The following is a 20,858-nucleotide window of genomic DNA, read 5'->3' on the forward strand; positions in this document are numbered from 1 at the left end:
ACTCGGTAAATTTTAGCTAGTTCTCGCCTCCCTGTTCGATGTACACATTGGAAGTGGGTGGGGTTGTGCAACGCAACCGGACCTGAAGTGTCAAAACAAACATTTCGTTCCAGTGTATAATGAAATTTGAATGTGCATGTGTCACGAGGATTTTCGTCGTTTAAGCGATATTGATGTCGGGATAACACGGACAAAAGACGCTTGACAGCTTTATCATTTCAAAGTCTCACAGAATGGATAGTGTAACTGTAACTGCAAGTAGCTCTTCAATTAGTTCTGTTGGAAGTGGCGAACACGGGCAAATTCCTAACACTTTGCAATCTTCTGTTAACCCCGTAAGCGTTCAGAGTGCTCATCCGACAACACCCCCGCCCCCAACCCTGCTTCCGGAAAACGATATTGGGATCCACATCGGTACAATACATGCCATTGACGACCGAATAAAGTGCGAGCTTCTGAAGAGGCCAAGGAAACTCCCGATTGGATGCCAAATGCCATATTCTGTTCATTTAAATCGGGGGAAAGACGGAAAAAGGTACTTGAAAGATTCTCATTTGTAGAGTTTCCACTGGCTTGTATATTCTGCTGCCCAGAAAGTCCTTTTTTGCAAATACTGCCCTCTTTTTGTAACTGAGGCTAGCGGGGGTTCAAACAGAAAGGTTCCCTACAAAAGCTGGTCACAAAGCCTGTCACAAAATTTGCTAAGTTACTGGGAAAAGATGGAGACCTGACAGTACATGATGCTTCCCAGTACCATCATGACGCAGTAGAGGCTAGAAAGTCGTTTCTAAGAGCCTACCATTCTCCGCACGAATCTGTAAATAATCGCGTCAACGAACAGCGAATGAAGCAAGTAATAGAAAACCGAGAGAGGCTTAAGCCGATTCTGGAATCAATCATATTTCTAGGAAGGCAGAATATTCCACTGAGGGGCCATCGGGATGATGGCAGCTTAAAAATGGATGACATGCCGCTTTCCAATGAAGGAAACTTCCGAGGACTACTACGTTATCGTGCTGAAAGTGGCGACAGTAAATTAAAGGAACAACTGAAAACATCAGTAAAAAATACCACCTACATCAGCAAAACAACTCAAAACCAGTTGATTGACTGTTGTTCGAAAGAAGTTATAGGTGTCATTCTAGAAAGAGTAAAGTCAGCAATGCATCTGCAAAGAGAAATTACGTCTTGAATAAGGTTCAAAAAGCTCAACTGACGGGAATTGGCGAAACGAGGTGGATCGAGCGACACGAGTCACTTATGCAGTTTGTGCCCGGACTTCCAAAAATCGTCCAGGCTTTGGAACGCATTAGTCACTGGAGTGAATCAGTGACCGCTCCGAAGGCAAAGACGCTTATCACAGCGTTACATAGTGTGTGATTCGTAGTTTCCCTTCAGTGTCTACACAGTATTTGCGCTCTGACCTTGCCTCTTAGTCGGCTATTCAAGAAGAAGACTTTGGACTTGGGCACTGCCGATGGCCACGTTTCCGATCTTTTGGATGTTCTAGCAAAGCAACGGGAAACTTGTGACGAAGAGTTCGTATTAGTATTCGAGCAAGCAAAAGAATTGTCAGATAAAATCCAATTGGCTGTTCAAGTTCCAAGGACTACACAAAGATAGGCTATCGAAATAATCCTCCCCATACTACGCCTAAAGAATATTATCGATGTGTTGTTTTTATACCTATGCTCGACTCAGTCATAAGTGACTTTAAGAACCGATTCTCAAGAGATACGCTGAACTCTTTCCGGTTAACCGTACTGCTGCCATCAAATATTGTGAATTGTCCTGATCATTTGCTGACATCTTCCGTCAAAGAGATCTCTAGCATGTACGGTCAACTTCTTGGCTTAACCGTGCCGTCTACCAGAACAACACTTATTTTGGCAGAAGTGCATGTGTGGAGAAGTAGATGGTTTCGAGTTAAGAGAGAAGAGGTATTTTTCCTAGTTCAATGGAAGAAACTGCCAAGGAATGTGACAGACACCTGTATACAGCTCACTTCTTGATATTTTTATATCTCTTCCGGTGAGCGTGGCATCTGCCAAGCGTAGCTTCTCAACTTTACGCAAACTGAAAACCTGGCTGAGAGCACAGATGGGGCAAACTAGACTCAGTGGTTTGGCCCTCCTTAATGTGCACCGCAACATCGATATCAGCATTGACAGAGTAATCGACAGGTTTGCGAACAGTGGATCCAGGAAGCTTGAATTTTGCTTGTAAACAGTTGTCAGTTGATCAAGTACAGTTTTTGTAATCATTATTGTAATATATGGAAACCACATTTTCGTTAACAAAGAGACCGCCAGGGAAACTTAAAACGTGAAAAATAAAGTCAGCCTTGTGGCCAACAAAAAGGACACTACCCCCACTCTTTTCGGTAAGAACCACTCCCCCCTAGAACGAAAGGCTGGATCCGCCCTTGCCACGAAGATCCAGCTTCAGCAACTTGGGAGGCTCAGTTGCATCCAATGGATGAGTCTGTCCCGTCTTCCTTAAATTCATGTTCAAAGACTAAATTCACGGTTATTCCCAGTAGTATCCTCTTAAGGCTTTTAATCGGCCAATACCCCCACAATACAAGCGGCCAGTACCCCCAGAGCGTCCATAGAAGCGGCCTGGTATCCCTTCAACTCCCTCAAGACACAGGTGCATGTTATATATAGGGTTTGGTTGTTACATCTTGGGGAATGTTTTCTAAGCGATGCAGGTGCATGTTGCGGCTTTGGCTGTTATGTAATAGTTTCTTTTTAAAAAACCGATGAAATCCCACCAAATGTATTATACAAAGACCATTCGTCAATGTCCGGTTACGGTTTCGGCAATTGGTTTGCTAAGTTTTTTCGATCTGCTCTGCCCCTGGCAAAAAAAAATATTTTACCGGCTGCTGCGGATTTTGGGTCCCCTACACTACACTGAGTTCTGGGAAGGATTTTAAAGAAAGTGTTTCGTAAGATCTCAGGTCCAGTGCGTGATCCCTCGGTGAGCGAATGAAATCACGTCAAAGCGATAAAGGTTTAAAAAGGCAAGAAATACCTTATCAATACCCGTCTCAACTCAGGCCAGAAGCGTACAACACTGTTCTTGTCAAAGGAGAAAAGGAAACCAAAAATAGAAACCGTTAGATCGAAAAATGATTTCTTTTCTTGGAAATGGCATATTTACCACACAAGGAATATCATCCTTTGTTCAATTCATCTTTAAATGTTTTTAATCCAGAAGTTGTCGATGTGAGTGTAAAACATGGTTACTATGAACAATTTTATCCACAACAACCGCTCTTTGAAAACATGCATTTTCAAATTTGTTCCAGTGAGGGTTATTTCATAGATTTGAATTCCACATTTATAGATTTACATCTCATCGTCCAGAAAACTACAAATGAAGAACCAAGAGTAACCGTTGGGATATCCTGTGAAAATTGTGTGCTACACAATTTGTTTAGACAAATCAGTGTCTACATAATTGGAACATTGGTGAGCACAATCAATAATCTTTTAAATTATACAAGTTATATACAATTCATCTTGGTGATTCTAATGTCCTATAAGCTATTGAGGGGTATGGCTATTGGATATTAATATGAAACGAACACCGACACTAGCAATATACTTAGAGATGTGACAAGTAAAGATTTTTCATATGGTTGGGAAAATAAATAATGAAATATTTAATATACCTCAATGGTTGACTCCCAATGTAAATATTGATATAAAACATGCAGCGTCCAGTTTTTTTTGTGAAAAGTAATTGGCACTGCACCTTATGTAACAGTATCTCTCACCTCGGCAATACTTCACGTAGGAAAAAAACAAGGTACGAGTTTTGTTGCCTTGGCAATTGAGAAATTAAGAGCTAGTGGAAGTAATATCAAACTTCTTGTTCCTCATACAATGACAAATCAACGACAAATTGCTACGAGTACACGTACCTACACCGATTCTTTATTTATCAATGGTGAAAATTGTTCAAAACTTGCTTCGAGTCTTTTAAAATGTACCAGAACCATTGGATCGTGGACAAGTTCTTCACATAATTTTGAAATGTTTGGACTTCCATCTCTTGTATGTAAAGTAAATCGAATTCCTCTCTACAATTTATCCTTTGATAAATCCTACAGGACCCTAATAACTTGACAACGCAATCCCTAGATCGATATTCACAATTATTCGAAAATGTTATAACCGAAGAAATATTTACGAAAACTCATGGTATCATTGCATTGGATTTGCCCGGTACTCAAAATATGACTATTGTCCAAACGGGCACAGTACGTTTAGAGTGTACCTTTGCCGAACCATTGGAGGAGAGTTTTGCATTAAAGTTGTTAAGTCGATTTGAAGCCTACTGGGAAGTTACCCCTGATGGGAGTGTTCTATTAGACTTGGCACCATGAACACAAATCAAATAATCAGTGTATTGAATTTGAAGTCGATTTGGCCTGCCATATACGTTCTACACAGTTCACAATAAAAAATGTCCTTGAGAAAAACGGGAAATCTGTTATTCAAGATTTCGGATCAAGATTTCAAGATTCAATCAGAAGGGAGTAAAAGATTTATAAACCAAAAACCAAAAGCTGTGATTTTCATGCATTATTATATTTCATTTTCCGATTAGATTATTATTTCGATCACAGGAGATTTCTTAGCATTTATGGTGGCAATCCTCGTTTGAATGATTTTCTAGTTGAAAATACTCTTTCTTGTTTTTATATTATAAATCTCAGTGCCCGAAGAGCGAAATGCTTTAAAAATGTTTTTGAATTTGTTCATTAGTAAAAAATGTTATGCACAAAACTCTGTTTCCTATAGATTTCTTCTTCTACGCATAGGTAAACATCATTAGATATAAGTGGCGGCAATTCGTCAGGATTCAACCTGTATTCATCTTGGGATCAAAATTCATGGTCTCATTTTATATAATATAATGTAAATTCATTTCTATCATAGCTCTTTGTGAAGTCAATAATACTACTTCGATTCATATTGTAAAATGCACATGTTTCAATTTGCTTGTTTGAAGCAATGTCACACACGATACTCTTTCATGAAAATTCACTTTCTTTAACAGCCAAATAAATTTCGTAGCTTATAATCATAGTAGCCTGTATCTTCACAAGGATGTCGTAAAAATCAGACTCTCTTATTATTCCAGCAATTGAAGCTCAGACCAGGTTTTTCATCACAAAGTAATTTAAAACTACGACGATACCAGTCTCTTAAAAATAAACTGAAACCATGTTTATATTTGCAATCATGCCAGGTTAAGTATTTTTCCATTTATCAAATTTATCATAGTTGCAACTGGAGCATAGGAAACCTCTAATATGAGAATTTCAAATTTCTTTAAGACAGGAATTACAGTCTTTAGTTTCCACTGCTTATCCTCTATGCAATCTACATAGATTACATAATCTACACTTTTCATCATAGTCGTCAATAATAGTACAATTCTCACAGGATGACCGGCTGCTCAACCTATGCAGACATAATGAACACGCGGAAAAATATTTTTTGGTGTTGACTTTCTCACTTCAGAAAAGAAATTGACCCGCGATCAATACAATGAATGTCTTCTAGGAGGAGAAGTGATGTCACAAAACTTGTTCGTCTTATTTCTTATTCTCATTTGTCATTGTAAAATGGCCGTCACCCCCAAAGAGGTGGAAACACAACTTTGCACCTCATCGGCTGTTGGACATTCTTTGTCTAGCAAAAAACAGTAAGGCACACAGAAAGCAACTCCACGTCAGTATGAAGAAAAAGGCCCCAAGACAACCTTCAAGACGACACTTAATTCAGGTCAAGTTTATAAAAGGCAGCCATCCTATTTATCATAATAATCCTCCCTTTTTTAGAGGGAAGGGGGTATAATTGGTTCAAGAAATGGTTCAAGATGGAGTTTTCGACTTATCAGCTGAATATACTCCTCTCGGAAAAAGAATACATTACATTAGGAATGTTATGAAACAGGTTCCGTGTTACTTCCAAATGCATGAGGATAAAGGTAGGTTCCATTGGAACTGGAGTCTGAAAAATATCTACTACTGCTAACAACAACTTATTACAACTCTTGACTACCTGAGGCCAATGCGACTGGGTACTTTTTTCCTCCACCCTGAAATAGTATCCCTTGGTCTACTATATAATGTGTTTCTGCACCAAATGTGTTGTTTTTGACACCTTTTTGAAAATTTTGCCCTGTCTCTGATAAAAAGCAAATCCGATTGTTGTTTACGTTTTACGATTTTTTCTTAGTATCCTCATTTGGTAATAGTTACATTTCCCGACGGTACATTGTTTTTTGATTTATCAAAAATAAATGGACGAACTGTCACGTAGGTTTACTGACCACTGCAACAGAATTTCCACTGAATTTGGCTTCTATCAATTGTCTAGCACCGCTAGTTGTGAGATCTTGTAGTGTTTTACTCATGTTGAATGAGTATTCAAAAGTTGAAGATGTCAAAATTGTGCGTAATTTTTATAGTTGTGTGTAATTTTATCTATGTCTTTTATTTTTTTTTTTTATACTACTCTTTAGTGTATTTTTGTGGTGTTCAGAGGGTACCAATTAGTTATTATTATTATTGTGTACTTTTTGGTGACTAAGAAGATTTCTTAGGATATGAAACACTTTGAAGATTGCAGACTTTACAGTTAGGCTTAAATAAATTTATTCATATTAATAAGGTATTCGTTTATTTATTTACTTAGTTTATAATTTGTTTCTTGCCACGGTTTGCGGCTTTGTTTTACAACAAATATAACGTAAAAAAGATGCCATTTAGGTAAAACATTAAGACACAAATAAAACAATCGATGTATCAATACCCACAGCAATTTAAAAGTATTAAATCAAATATAAACCGAAGTTCAGAAATAGTAATCACTTATTTGTGCTAAAATGCTCCTTTTTCAAATTCTTGTCGACATTATACATTGTTTTATAAATAACATGAAAGTTCGTCTTTTGAAAGGTAACACCTAAAACCACTTGAAAATCATTATATAGCTTAGCCTACTCTTTGAGTCACTCAGGTTACACGACCTAACAAAAAAAAAGTCCTCCATTCTGTTCAAAGATGTATATATTACGAACGATTTTAGTCAGAATTACACTTGCTTATATACTCGCACTAGCGCTTCATTCCATTCATTCAGCGTGTATTCCCATGGCGTGATGACGATAGCAAATTTGTGAGGTCCGGCAGTGAGGATGGTCACCTAAGCTGTTAGAGGTTGAAAATGGGCACATTACAGCGTTACTTTATAATAGGCTACAGCCAGCAGTAGTTTCTGTGAACTCCATGCCCTTGTTCTTTTATGCTACCAGAACGTTTGACACATTCACTGTCTCGTTAAAATTATTTCAAAATGCTAGTTACTTTCATGTTTTATGTTTAACTTTATTTCCTTCCCTCTCTGTAATTGAGTATATATATATATATATATATATATATATATATATATATATATATATATATATATATATATATATATATGTATATATATATATATAGTATTATTATAAAACATTATATATAATTACTATTAAGTGGTCTATATTTAATATATGTAGTAGACCAAAATATTGAAACTAGGCCAAAATATTCTATTTTCTAGGTTTCACTCAGCAATCGAGTCTCAGCTCAAAGGTCAGAAGCTTGGAACTCCAATGATGATCCATTCACTTTTAGTATTAAAAGTTCAAATATTTCTAAAACGTCAGTTTCAGTAAGTAGGTTTATCTTACATTAAATAAAGGCTTTCGTATCCGTTTAATATAGAAGCTGATATTGAATCACATAACCTGTTTATAATGGCTTACCGAGATCCACTTTGGGTTTTGGTTTCGAAGGGACCTTATTTTTCTCACAGCTGCCAATGTCACTTAGCTGCCGTGGTAAATATTGCCTGTGGGCGAGACACCTTGCAGTCCCTTGACAACTATAAAAGTATGTGGCCAAGATGTTGAGACAGTCAAGTAGTTTTTCTACCTTGGTTCAATTGTCTCCTCAAATAGAAATCTAGATGCAGATAAATCAACAAGGGTGGCAAAGACGAACGCCATTTATGGCTGTCTTCTGAGAACAATATTCAGCATACCCTAGATCAGCCGTCTCGCTATAGCTCGTATCTGCTCTGCCTCAGTAGCAAGTGTTGTGCTGTACTCGTCAGAGACTTCGCCTTTGACTCAGTCTCAGATGATGAAGGTAGATGCTGCCCACACAGAACACCTCCGTAAAATTGAGCATGTTAGGTGGCTCGACAGGGTATGGAACACGGATATCCTCTGGAACTTTAAATTACCACCCTTGTCCGAAAAGCTCGAGTTCTAATCGCTACGTTGGTCATTTACTTCACCTGCCCACTGAATCACCTGCCCGACTTACACATTCGAATTTGATCCAAGTGCAAACGGCTGGAAACACCTCAAATGTAGACCACTTATGAGATGGGTAAATATCTTCCGCGATCGAATCACAACATAGGGCATTGATTCCATTGAAGTTCCTATTCTTGCCCAAAACAGGCCACGCTGGAGACGACTAACGGTGCTGGCGTCTGGTTCCCTCTACGCTGGTGACACTGCCGAGCAAGAGTATTAAGGCAAATAAGTTAAAGTTTATGAATAAAGAGGTTTTTTCGTAAGTAGTTGCTTTAAACACTAGAGTTTTCCGTTCAATTTTTTTAAAAGGTCGTTTGTAAACAAAACCTCCTATAAATACCTCCCAAAAATATCTTTAACAAGCAGCTTAAACTTTAGCGTAAAGAGCGAGGGGCTAAGGGCGGGGAGAAACCTCTTTCTTACATAGGAATAGAATAATACCAGTTCTTTTTAAGTGTTACTGTCTCTCTTTGCTTACATTAATTAAAAAAAGGAAGAAAAGAGAATAAATTTTATAAAAGAATGCTGTCTGAGGTCACTGGAAAAATCTTCAGCATAGGTGAAAAAACGGTAACAGAAACAGAAAAACTCTCCCCCTCTCCCCCTTGGAAAAGGATGAAAACAAGAAGGGAGGCTAAAAACTATAAAGCTAAATGCAAATAAAGTCCCTATGATAATTCAAATAACCCAAATGTGGAATAGTTATTCCCACAAAACACAGGCGTACATTTCATTTTAATATACCTGATCTGCTTTATATTCTTTGGATTTTAACTATTTGTTGTTTTCTGGTTTTGACTAGTCTTCTTTTTTGTAGCTTAGGTTCTACTTTATATTCTTTGGTTTCTTGTTGCTCCTGGTTCTTTTTTTATTTTCTTATTTATATGTGTCAAAGACGGATTGTTTGATACTGGCAACATATTCCCCTTATATTCTTGCATTATTCACTAACTCTAAGTTGTTTCTTTACTTAAATTATTCTTCTGTTTTTGTCAAATATTATTTAACTAATTTCTCCCTTCAAACCGCCTTTAAACATTATGTTCACCTGATCTAGATTTACCTTAACCTCTACCCTAATTCTAGGAATTTCAGTCCAACCAAAGCAGAAGCAATGCCCTGTCTGACTTACAGGCAACTGTCAGTAGCAGCTATTCCTCTCTTTGGAGTGATGAACAACCAATCCCCCAATTAAGCCGATCAAACAGCTATCTTCCACCACCAAACAGTAATGACAACACAGAATCAGTGTCTGAAGCCAGAGCGGTATTTGGCAGCAATGATTCCAACGTTTTTGCCACATGTAGTTCTTCATCTACCAACCAGTTTTATGATTCCAAGCCAAACTCTTCAATGGACAATAATGTATCAAGAACCTCAAGCTCAGTCTTGCTCCAAAACCATGTTCCTGAAAACTTTGGACTGAGCCAACATAAGCGAAAAAGTCGAAAACGAAAGACAAAGGCTATACCAAAGCAAATTTATTTTCAAACTTCTTCTTCTGGTACAGAAAGCACACAAAGCTTTGGACAGATAATAGAGCGCAAGGCACGTAATTTCAATGAAACCTTTATAAATTCACATAAAGAGAATACTTTTGAAACCATACCCAGTGACTATAGTTGTCTAGCCTATCATTCACAAATTCTGAATCCAGCTGATATTCCTGGAAATATTCGTCCAGCAAGTCCTCTTAAAAAGGAAAAAAACTTATTTGAAGAAACAGAGAAACTGCTAACTAATCTTAAAAGTGTTTTGGAAAAATGTCCAGTTGTTATGATATGTGATAATGATTCTGGTCTTGGATCTACTAATGAATCTTCTAAACATTCACCTCACATATCAAGAGAAAGGACACCAACACCTAGCAATTTAAACGCATATCTCTGTGACTTGTCACATCGACAAGACTGTATAAGCCCTCAATCTGCATCGAAATTGGAGATCTGCCACGACCAAACGATGATAAAAGAAGAGGAACAACAAAATGCCATTACCCTGCGTACACCTCAGTTTCTATCCCCATTAGTACCTGAGACAGAGCCTAACTATAAGCAAGGTAGGGATCTCCTTCAAAATGGAAAGACAGAACTGAATAGGCGATCCGTAACTTTTTCTCCTGTAATTTTTGAAGACAATATTAGAAATTATTCATCGATGAGTAATTCAAGTGAAACAACAACAAAATCAAATATGTCAGATTATTCCAGCAATAATCCTGAACATGTTACTGAAAGTACGAATCTGAAGGATGGTAAAACTTCTGGAAACCAAGCTATTAATCTGCCAGAGGAAGAAAGAACACAGTCACACATAAAAGAACTCCAAGCTTTTCAAAGTTTGGAGTGTTCTAGTTTTCAAAATAAAAGTGCCGAAAAGCAAGTAAATACTATAATCGAAAATGAGCCGGATAATGGAAAACTAGTTACAAAAAGTGAGCTTCCTGTTGAAATGAAAAATCTGCTTTTAGGTACAAGACAGGGTCCTAGAAAAGAATTGGACATAGAAATAGGCATTACAGTGGAAAAGGCTTTATATAGTGGCAAACACGATCCAATAAAAGAGCTGGACACATACTTAAACACAACAATAAAAAATACATCTCATGTTGAGAAACAAGATGCGAAAACCGATTTGGAAAAGTACTTAAATACAACCCTGAATGACGTATCTATTCGTTTTGATAATTCATCAAAATTGTCAGACCAGCCCGTTTGTCATGAAAAACTACAAACTGATGAAAGAAAATCCATCTCAAACAGTAATTCAAAGAATTCATTTGAAATTATTGATGTTTCTAGACCAAAAACTTCGGTTACACTCGGTTCAAGTTCCTTTGAAGAAAAGTCAAAATTGAGAGAAATATTTTCTTTCCTGGAAGATGTTGAAACAACGAACAGAGCTACACTGAAAGGGATGGCAGATTTTTCCATTGACCAGGGGAGAGTACAAAAATACTCGATGAAGAATGTTTCCTCAATGACGCCAGATGAACTCTGTGATGAAGTCTTAGCTCTTCAGGTAAGGCCGCTAACTTTCATCCTTTTATTTATCGCATTAAAGAGACTTAAATTCATTTACGTTTACTATTTAGATCATTTCGGATTCGCATTTCAATATAATTATTTCATATTTTTGTAGCCCAAATATATAACTAATTAGCAGTAAAGTCTTACAAATGACATGCATTAAAAAGAAAAAGCGTAACTCTTTTATTAGTGAAATTTTTTCCCCCTCCCCCCGCCCCAACACAAAACTTGAAGTCACCGAACAGGGGAGAGTGCAGAATTGCTCGACGAAGAAGCCAGATGAATTTTGCGCTGAGACTTACGCCGTTTAGGTAAGGATGGTACCTCAAATCCTTCCGTTAACTTTCATAGCTCTCAAAATTTTAGACACTGAAAATCATATCTTTTATTTGGACTATAAATTATTTAAATTCTATTAATCTTTTATATAGCTTTCAACAACAATTTTTCTAAATTTAAATTTCATTGAATGACCTTTTATTCTTTATATAAGTGGATAAATATTGGTTTGTAAAAACAAAAAGGGGGAATATCAAAACTTCAAAAAACGAAAGAAATGGCAAAACATCAAAAATGTAGAAAGACGGTCCAACGCAAAATTGATCTTGAATTCAAAACAAAACAAAAGTTTTGAATTTGAGCTTCTTAAACTTTAAGTTTTTAAATTTAAATTTACAATTCTAAGAATCATCTGCTATTACTGTTTAGTTTATGATGACGGATATTGCTGAGCCCTAAATCAATATAACTACTGTACAGCTTTGGATAGCTTATTTCTAATTTCACTCCTTTGTAATTTCCACCATTAACCCTGGAGACAGAAAAAGGAACAGAGGCCTGGTTATCGCTAGTTGATGTCTATTTATTCCATTTTTCTATAACAAAGCTTTCTAAAACTTAGCCTGGCTCTGATTTAGTTACGATATCTGACCTCAAAATTAGTATTTTGTTTTTTTAATGTCTATGAATTTAAGAAAGGATTTAATCTAGCAGCTTTTACCTTTCATTAAAACATTTCCTTCGAACAATTGCCTAACATCTCAAATGCTAATCCTTAATCTGGAGTGCTTAAAACTAAATTAAAAGCCAGTGATTTCATTTTGTTTTTCTCTTGAAAAAAAAACTATTTTAAAAACTTACGGAATCGCCTGTTTACAGTGATTTTCGCTGCGGAATCACCTACTTAGAATCACGGATTTACTTTGAAGTAGCATGAAGTTCAGACTCATAGGACTTTGACAAAATTCTTTAAGAAAATTTTGTCTCAGTTTTTGACTTGAAAATTTTTTAGATATCCCATAAGGTTTCTTAATAGAGCAAAAAGCACTAAAAATGTTTAAAGTTGTCTCAACTACCTTATAAGATATATTGAAAAAAATGATAAATAGCAAGAAAATCCTTAAGGGATTTTGTTAAAATCTATTGCGTCTGAACTTGGGATAAATATCACCTGTCTACTACAGATTTGTTTTGAGTGTTTGCTCTGGCCCCTAATGGTAGCTTTTTGCCACTTGTGCCAAAAAGAAAGCATCCGAGGGAGTTTAGGGTATAAAATAGTCCAAATGTTTGGCCGCCAGGATAATTCAGAAGGGTTAGAAAACTCTTCTCAGTTTATTCCTTTAAGATCTATCTTTACGGGAGGGAATAGATGATAGAAACCGTGGGGAGTAACTGCCACATTGATATCAATAATGCTGGTGCGTTTTTTGCGACTCCGTATGTGGTATAGGGACATTTCCTCAGAAATGGTTGAAGCTAATTGCTTTCTGAAGTCGTATTTTCTTTTTGGTAATGGTGATTATATATTTAGTTACGCCATGATATCAATAATACCGGTAATTTTTTGTGATTCCGTATTCGAGGGACATTTCCTCAGAAATGGTTAGACGTAATTTCTTTCTGAAGTCTTCAGACTTCAGAGTGAGGCAATGTAGGAGCATTTCCTCAGAAATGATTAAAGGTAATTTCTTTCTGAAGTCGTATTTTTTTTTTGTAATGGTGATTCTAACTTGAGTTATACTAGTATCTTATTTATATTTTGTCTCTTTTAATAATTTATAACCCATGTCTTGTATTGCTTTTGTATTTAAATATAAATACATTCCATTTAGTAACAATCAATTGGCAAATGTACTAAATCCCACACTAAAGGTCGATATACTTATTTTTATTCTTTTTAGAGCAAACATATCAATTTTTCTTAGATTAGGTTGTTATAAATATCATCCATAGTTCAGAATGTATTTTCAAATTGACGTTCAAATTTCCTATCTAGACTGCGCTTAGATAGAAATTCCATCTTATTCCCTTTGAGTTATTCATAGATTCCACTTTCTTGCATAAGAATTTTGCATACTAGACAGGAAGTTTTGCAGAATGGTTTTTGTGTAAAGAAATTGACTAGAAATAAACTTAAGTGAATATTTCGGTTGTGAATATTCAACAGCCATCTTCAGCGAAGAATTTTTTTTAGAGTTTTTTATTTAATTGGAAGTTTTAATACTTTCATTTGGTTTTATTCTCTACTGATAGCAATAAATATCCTTAGACATGAGGCTGAAAATGAACACATTCAGAACCTTGTTTTAGCTAATTAGCTGGTCTATCACAGTAGAATCTATTCGTGTGGGTTTGGTGCGAGACAATTAAAAACAATTTAAGAGTAAAACACTCCAACCCTTGGATACGACCTTGGGGTCACATATTTTTTTTTTTTTTTTTATAATTCTAGCTCTAAGAAATAGTGGCCAACGTGAATTTTAATAGAACAATTTCAAGGTATACGAAATTGCTTGACTCAGTGTAATCAAGAAGCATTCCCAGTTTTTAGTTATGGAGCATAGAACCAAGAGCCTTATGAAGAGGGGGTCGTAGAGAATAAAATTATTTGTTTTAAAAGAAATTTAAAACAAGGAAAAGGATACGGCACTAGACCCTTAAAAACAAAACTGGTGGTGCTGATCTCCTTTTCAAGGCTCTTCAGTCAGGAAGTGCAATGGAGGGTATGAAGCCAGCCATTCTGTGCTTTTGAACACCCTTCCTGTTTACCTTCCCCAGATTTCTCCAGGTACCCATTAAGAGCTGGGTTGGCTTTGGCTCAGCTTACAGAGTGTAACAACTGACCCCTCCCCCAACAAAATAACCGACCACACCAGGAATCAGAACTCCATTCCTCTGGCGAAAGATTCCAAACCTAGCTCGCCAACCACTCTTATTCATATCTAGGTTTAAGAATATTTTGTTTTTCCACACCTTTCTAATGTAATTCTTTTAGCTTCCCAAATTGGACGCAAAGGAGAACAAAGAACATAGTATAACCCAAAAATAAACTGAATCCATACTGAATAAGCAAAACTACACTGAATAAACCATAGATAATATGGAATATATAAATTAAAATAAGTGTATAATATTCCTTCTCTTAACTGCAATAGGTTTTGATGCAAGAAAAAGATCGAAGACTTTCTATTCTAACCAAAGAACTTTCTCAAGAGCGGGAATTAGCTACTCGTGCTTCCAAAAATGCCGAGAAAGAACTTCGAACACGTCTTGCTACACAGAAAACCCAATATGAAGCCGCAAATGCAAGACTTCAGGCTACTATAGATCAGGTATATTTTTTATTGAAATACTACATATTCTTTTAACATAAGCTTCTACCTTTTGTTGGCTTTCCTTTTAATAAGTATAACGATAAGATGATAACGGTGATGATAACGATGAAATATTTTTGAGAAAGAAGCCAATTTTGCTTAGTTATGGAGTTAGGTTATGTGAAATCGTAATGAAATAACGCATGTGTAGTGCTTGAAATAGCAAACTGTCATCGTAAGTCATGTCTCCCGAACTATGTCTTCCTTTGGTGACTTTCGCGTGATGAGTAAATCATTTCCATTCTGATGGATTCAATATTATGTATAGAAAATTTACAATAAAGATTATTTACGGAAAAAATAATAGTTTTCTGTAGACAATTTATAGAAAATATACTTTATACATTATTTACAAAAAATTTAAGTTTGTAAACTTTGAAAATTTGTCCTCAAAACGCTGTTGGATGAAACCAATGAGGTGAGAAGGAAATTACACCTTGTGCTCATTGATTTTTAGAAAGCTTTTATCTCAGTAGATAGAGCAACACTCTGGAAAATACCCTCACATTGCTGCATATCGGAAAAAAAAAACCTATCATCGCTTTCTGCAAAGATGCAGAATGCTGCGCACAAACTAGACAAGGGAATACAAAATATTTTAAACAAATAACAGAAGTGAAGCAGGGATGTGTTATATCCCTCCTTCTATTGCTCATCCTTGTTGTTGACTACATCTTAAGTAAATGCGAGGGATATGGGATTGATATTGGTAAGCCGGGCAGACTTGGAGACCTCAATTCTTCTGACGACATAAGCCTTCTTGAAACTTAAAAACTGAGACACCAGCCTTCATAAATAGCGCTAAAGATGCATCGGAACAATTTGGACAAAAATCATAACAGATAAAACAAAAAGCATGGCTACGAGTGGATATCTTCTTGATATTAGGTGTGGATGTGACCGAAGAGAGCAAGTGGTTGAGTTCAGATACCTAAGAAATACAGTCGAAAACACTGGCTCAAACGCGAGAGAATTCCAACTTAGGTTGGGACAAGCACACGAGGCATTTAACCATCTCAGATGAGTTTTGAAATCTCAAAAATGCTCTATGAGGCTAAAGCTACGACAGTTCCAAAGCAAGGTTCTGTCAATACTGATTTATGGATCTGAGATCTGGCACCTTAATCAGCAAGATGAGACAAGAATTCAACCATTTGATAGCACTTGCCTTAGAAAAATTCTAAATATAAACTAAACCCAGAGGATAAGAAATGACATCATCACACAACAGGTCCAGCTACCTTTGATAACAGAAGTTATCCATCAACATAGGTGGCGTTATCTTAGGCATGTCATCAGGATGGGCAGTAATCGCTTGCTAAAATCAATCCTTTTGTGACAACCGGAAAGACCAAGTAAACAAGGCCGTCCTAGAAACATCAAAAGACGTTCACACCGAATAGACTTGTCAAATGTACATGCGTCCCTACAGCCCGAATGGGAAGACATACTAGCTGCAGTACACCTCCAAGATTACTGGAGACTTTTTGTAGATGTCCTGGGTGCCTCTGAAGACACAGAAGGAACTAAGGTCTGAGGCAATTATGCTCCTCAACATACTCTAGGGGTTTCAACTTAATTCCTTAAGAAAGTAAAACAGTTCAAAATAGGGATGATACCTTTTTTGACAGTGAATAGATATAAAATTATTTAACTGGATATTTCGAACACATATACAGTGCTTATCATTAGCAATTGTGCTGTTCATGTTATGATGAACACTGTATATGTGTTCGAAATATCCAGTTAAATAATTTTATATCTATTCACTGTAATAAAAAGGTATCATCCCTATCTTGAACTGTTTTACTTTCGTCATGGAAAGGCAGTGTGGTCTTCGAAGTTATCTAATTCCTTAAGCCGTTTCTGAGATATCACAGATATAACTTTTCCTAACCTTGAATGAGCAAAGCGTCTCTATTTAATTCAACATTCCCTTCAACTAAAAGTTTTTGCTGGTTACTATAAGCTTTTACAAGATATTGCAGATGGGTTCATTTGACTAACATTTTCTTCCGGTTTAGTTAAACTATCATGATTTACTTTTGTTTTTGAATAAGTCCTAAAATTTTATAATTAATAAGCCTTTTGACTACCTTGGTTGGATATAATGTCCTTTGATTTAGTTCAATAGTTGTCTTAATAGTAGCAATATTAGCAATATCACAAATCACATCATAGCAAATCATAGCAAAATCACGTTTTTGATTGCAGTCGCAGTAGTAGTAGTAGCAGTAGTCATAGTGGTCGAAAGTAGCAACAGTCACATGTCATATTTGCAATTTGTAACGGTCACAAGTAGTTACAAGCCCATTGGAAAATGTTTGCGGTCGCAACAGTCGTAGAAACGGGTAGTTACAAACACAAGTAGTCACAGTTGTAAGTATTCACATTCATAAGTAGCCACTGTCACAAGTATTTTGGGTCGCGCTCCCAAGTAGTGACAGTCACAGTCTCAAGTAGTCACAGTCGTAAATAGTCAAAATTCATAACCGCAAGTAGTCGCAGTCACAATTGGAAGTAATCATAGTCTTAAGCAGTTTCAATTTTTGTCTACTTAAGTCGAAAATGGTAGCAGTAGTAGTCCTGAGATATTGATGATACGTTTTTTTTGAGAACCTGCTTGCATATGCTGTATTTGATTTAGTTCAGCATTGCCCCAACGTTCCCTGAAAGTTATACTTTAATGTTCTTGCGCTTTTTGTAAATGTAGAATCGAACTTGCCACATTTCCCAATGAAAAAACCTAAATATAAACAAATGGCAACACGCGTAATTTGGAATCCTTACCTCAAGGGTTACGGGAGGGGGGATACCACTCTCAGAGGCATAGTTATTGACTTTTCAACTACTTTAAACGAAATGGTCATCTCAAAAGGTTAATCAAATGTCTCTAGGATGAATATAGTTTAGGAGGGAGGCTGGTGTTCCTTAAATCACTTTTGATTCTTAAAAGAGGCAATAGAATCTTCAGTTTCCGATCCAGTGAACCCCTTCCGAAGTTTTGCCCGAAAATAAAATAAAAGATAATATCCTTGATTTCAATAGCTTACTAATGTATCTGTTTCACTAATATTAAATTCCCTTTTTTCCCTCTATCTTCGTCAGCTCCAAACTGAGAAACAGGAACAACAAATTAAAATATCGACATTGTCGCGAGAGCTTGAAAGCACAAAGAAGAAATATGAGGAAAACCGGAAAACAACTGAGGAAAGACATTTAGCTGAGATCAAAAGAATTAGGGCATCTTTTACGGCCGCTCAACGTCAGCAAAGGTCAAGATGGCTGTCAGAAAAAACTAATCACATTAAGGTAATATTTTAGTTAATAACTAAACTATAAGGTTATCTTGAACTATTAGATAATATTATGTACTTATTAGTTGATAAATTAATTAAATATAAGGTAATATTTCTGACAAGAGAGATTATTTTCTTAATTTTTATAGTACTAAATTTCTTTTGTAAGGGCAATAAAATATTTAAGTCGTGACTTTAAAGCTTTGAATAAATCTTTCAATCATTCATTCATTGCTCAATTTATTTATAATGATGATTTTATATCTTAATTTCGTTAAAGTTTTTGTATAAATGCTGTATAAGTAATTTAAACTAATTCCTGTTCATTTTGCTTAGAATGCTTTGTTTGTAAAACTGTTTCTGACTTTGTAGTTTCAAATAAATCACTCACAAAATAAGGTAACTTTTTTATAGCTGAATTTCCATGGGACCACTAGGACATGGATTTTGGGAAGGAATGATGAGAAGTTTTTAGCCTCCTCTCTAAGAAGTGCTTTCAGAAAAGCTATTCCTATTTTATAAGCTGTTCTTATCATTTTTTTTTTTTTGAAAGCGGAAAGTAGTTCCATAATTGTGCTAGAGAATCAGTTTTGGTAAAGGATGGTGCTGAGTTTCCAGCCCTTTCTCTATCTGACCTGCTGAACACTTGCCAAACAGGCCATTTTGGAGCTCCTAAACTTTGTTTTGAAGCTCAAGACATAATCATTGGATATTTCAACTATCTTGAACAAAATACCTATTTAACAATTTTTATTGAATAACTAAGGGGGATAAGGGAGTAGAAGAAGGGCTGAGTGCCTTTCAATAATTCCTTTTAGCATTACAAAAATAATATATACTCATCATACTATTCTCTCAGCAATGCCAAGACAAGTAACATTTCCTTTGAATTACTTAGACTTATATCTCCTGCCGGGCGTGGTTCAGAGTAGGAAGTGATATCAGCTTCCTACAACTGGTGCGACCAGCAGCCAACGCTGGTGCGTATTGGATATCGATGTTTCCCAGCTTCAAGTATTTTAAAAGACTATCGGATATCTCCTGCCGGGCGTGGTTCAGAGTAGAGAGTGATATCAGCTTCCTCCAACTGGTGCGATCAGCAGCTAACACTGGTGCGTATTGGATATCGATGTTTGCCAGCTTCAAGTATTTTAAAAGACTATCGGATATCTCCTGCCGGGCGTGGTTCAGAGTAGAGAGTGATATCAGCTTCCTCCAACTGGTGCAATCAGCAGCTAACGCTGGTGCGTATTGGATATCGATGTTTGCCAGCTTCAAGTATTTTAAAAGACTATCGGATATCTCCTGCCGGGCGTGGTTCAGAGTAGAGAGTGATATCAGCTTCCTCCAACTGGTGCGATCAGCAGCTGACGCTGGTGCGTACTGGATATCGATGTTTGCCAGTTTCAAGTATTTTCAAAGACTATCGGATATCTCCTCCCGGGTGTGGTTCAGAGTAGAGAGTGATATCAGTTTCCTCAAACTGGTGCGATCAGCAGCTAACGCTGGTGCGTATTGGATATCGATGTTTGCCAGCTTCAAGTATTTTAAAAGACTATCGGAGCATCGGTGTATCCAACTTTCACGTGGTTGTTTCTAGCCAGCCTCTGCGGGGTGAAGTTCAAGCACAATTTTGACGGATAGGTGTGATGGGATTCCAAGGAGACGACCGTACCATCGTAGAGTGCGCTCCGCAATTTGGGTGGAAAACAACGTCTACTGCGTTTTTTGTAGTCACTTCTCGCTGCTGACGAGGTCGAACCATCTGAGGCCCCTTTATCCTCCTAAGGTTTTTCGTCTGGAACACGTCTATGGTCTTGAGAGATGTGATTGAGACCGGCCAGGTTTCTGTTCCATAAGGGATTACAGATCTGCCTTGGGCGTTGAAGATATGCAGCTTTGTGTTTCGACTAATACTTTGTTTCCACCGTACGTGACGATTTATCCTCCCCATGGCAGCAGATGCCTTGGCTATTCTTGCTTGTAGTTCAGGGAGAAGGAGTCGTTGATAGGAATGACAGATCCCAAGTCCATGACCTGCTGAACCACGTCGACAATGGTTTTTTGGTCCAGGGCCACAGGAGGATGGGCGATACTAGAGGATGGATTAGTGACCATTATTTTGGTTATTCCCAATTGACCTGTAGTCCTACTTTCACAGGTTCTTTCTTGTAGGATATGAAGTGGTTCCACCAGTTGATCCATGGATTCCACCATGAGCACCAGGTCGTCGGTAAAGTAAGCGTTTGAGATGATGCTACCGCTAAATGTAAGTCCAAATCCAAGCCTTGAGGATAACTCCGCCATGATGTGATCTATGATGACATTGAACAGCTCGGACGCAACGGCACAAGCTTGCCAAATCTCTGTATAAATTCGGAAGAACGGGCTTTATCGGCTGTTTACTTGGACGCAGCTTTATGTTTCGTGATAGGGTGCTTCGAAGAGTCTTCGGTATTTATCTGGCAGGCCAATTGACT

At 36.9% G+C, this 20,858-nt stretch overlaps 3 protein-coding genes across 5 annotated transcripts in view; 1 reads left to right on the forward strand and 2 right to left on the reverse strand.

Moving 5' to 3' along the window:
- Positions 1 to 20,858, reverse strand: part of LOC136035538 (S phase cyclin A-associated protein in the endoplasmic reticulum-like) — a 598,516-nt gene that overhangs the window by 474,535 nt on the left and 103,123 nt on the right. The gene's annotated exons all lie outside the window — the stretch shown is intronic.
- LOC136035535 (uncharacterized) overlaps positions 1 to 20,858 on the reverse strand; it is a 77,907-nt gene that overhangs the window by 13,730 nt on the left and 43,319 nt on the right. The window lies entirely within an intron of this gene.
- The window catches only part of LOC136035850 (centrosomal protein of 131 kDa-like), a 39,368-nt gene that overhangs the window by 844 nt on the left and 17,666 nt on the right, over positions 1 to 20,858 (forward strand). Inside the window, exons 2-5 of the mRNA XM_065717809.1 lie at positions 7,632 to 7,742; positions 9,484 to 11,418; positions 14,861 to 15,037; positions 18,188 to 18,391. Coding sequence (XP_065573881.1) covers positions 7,632 to 7,742; positions 9,484 to 11,418; positions 14,861 to 15,037; positions 18,188 to 18,391 — 2,427 coding nt within the window. The remainder of the gene's footprint in view (positions 1 to 7,631; positions 7,743 to 9,483; positions 11,419 to 14,860; positions 15,038 to 18,187; positions 18,392 to 20,858) is intronic.

The sequence above is a fragment of the Artemia franciscana genome, chromosome 14, assembly GCF_032884065.1.
Source record: "Artemia franciscana chromosome 14, ASM3288406v1, whole genome shotgun sequence".
NCBI lineage: Eukaryota > Metazoa > Arthropoda > Branchiopoda > Anostraca > Artemiidae > Artemia > Artemia franciscana.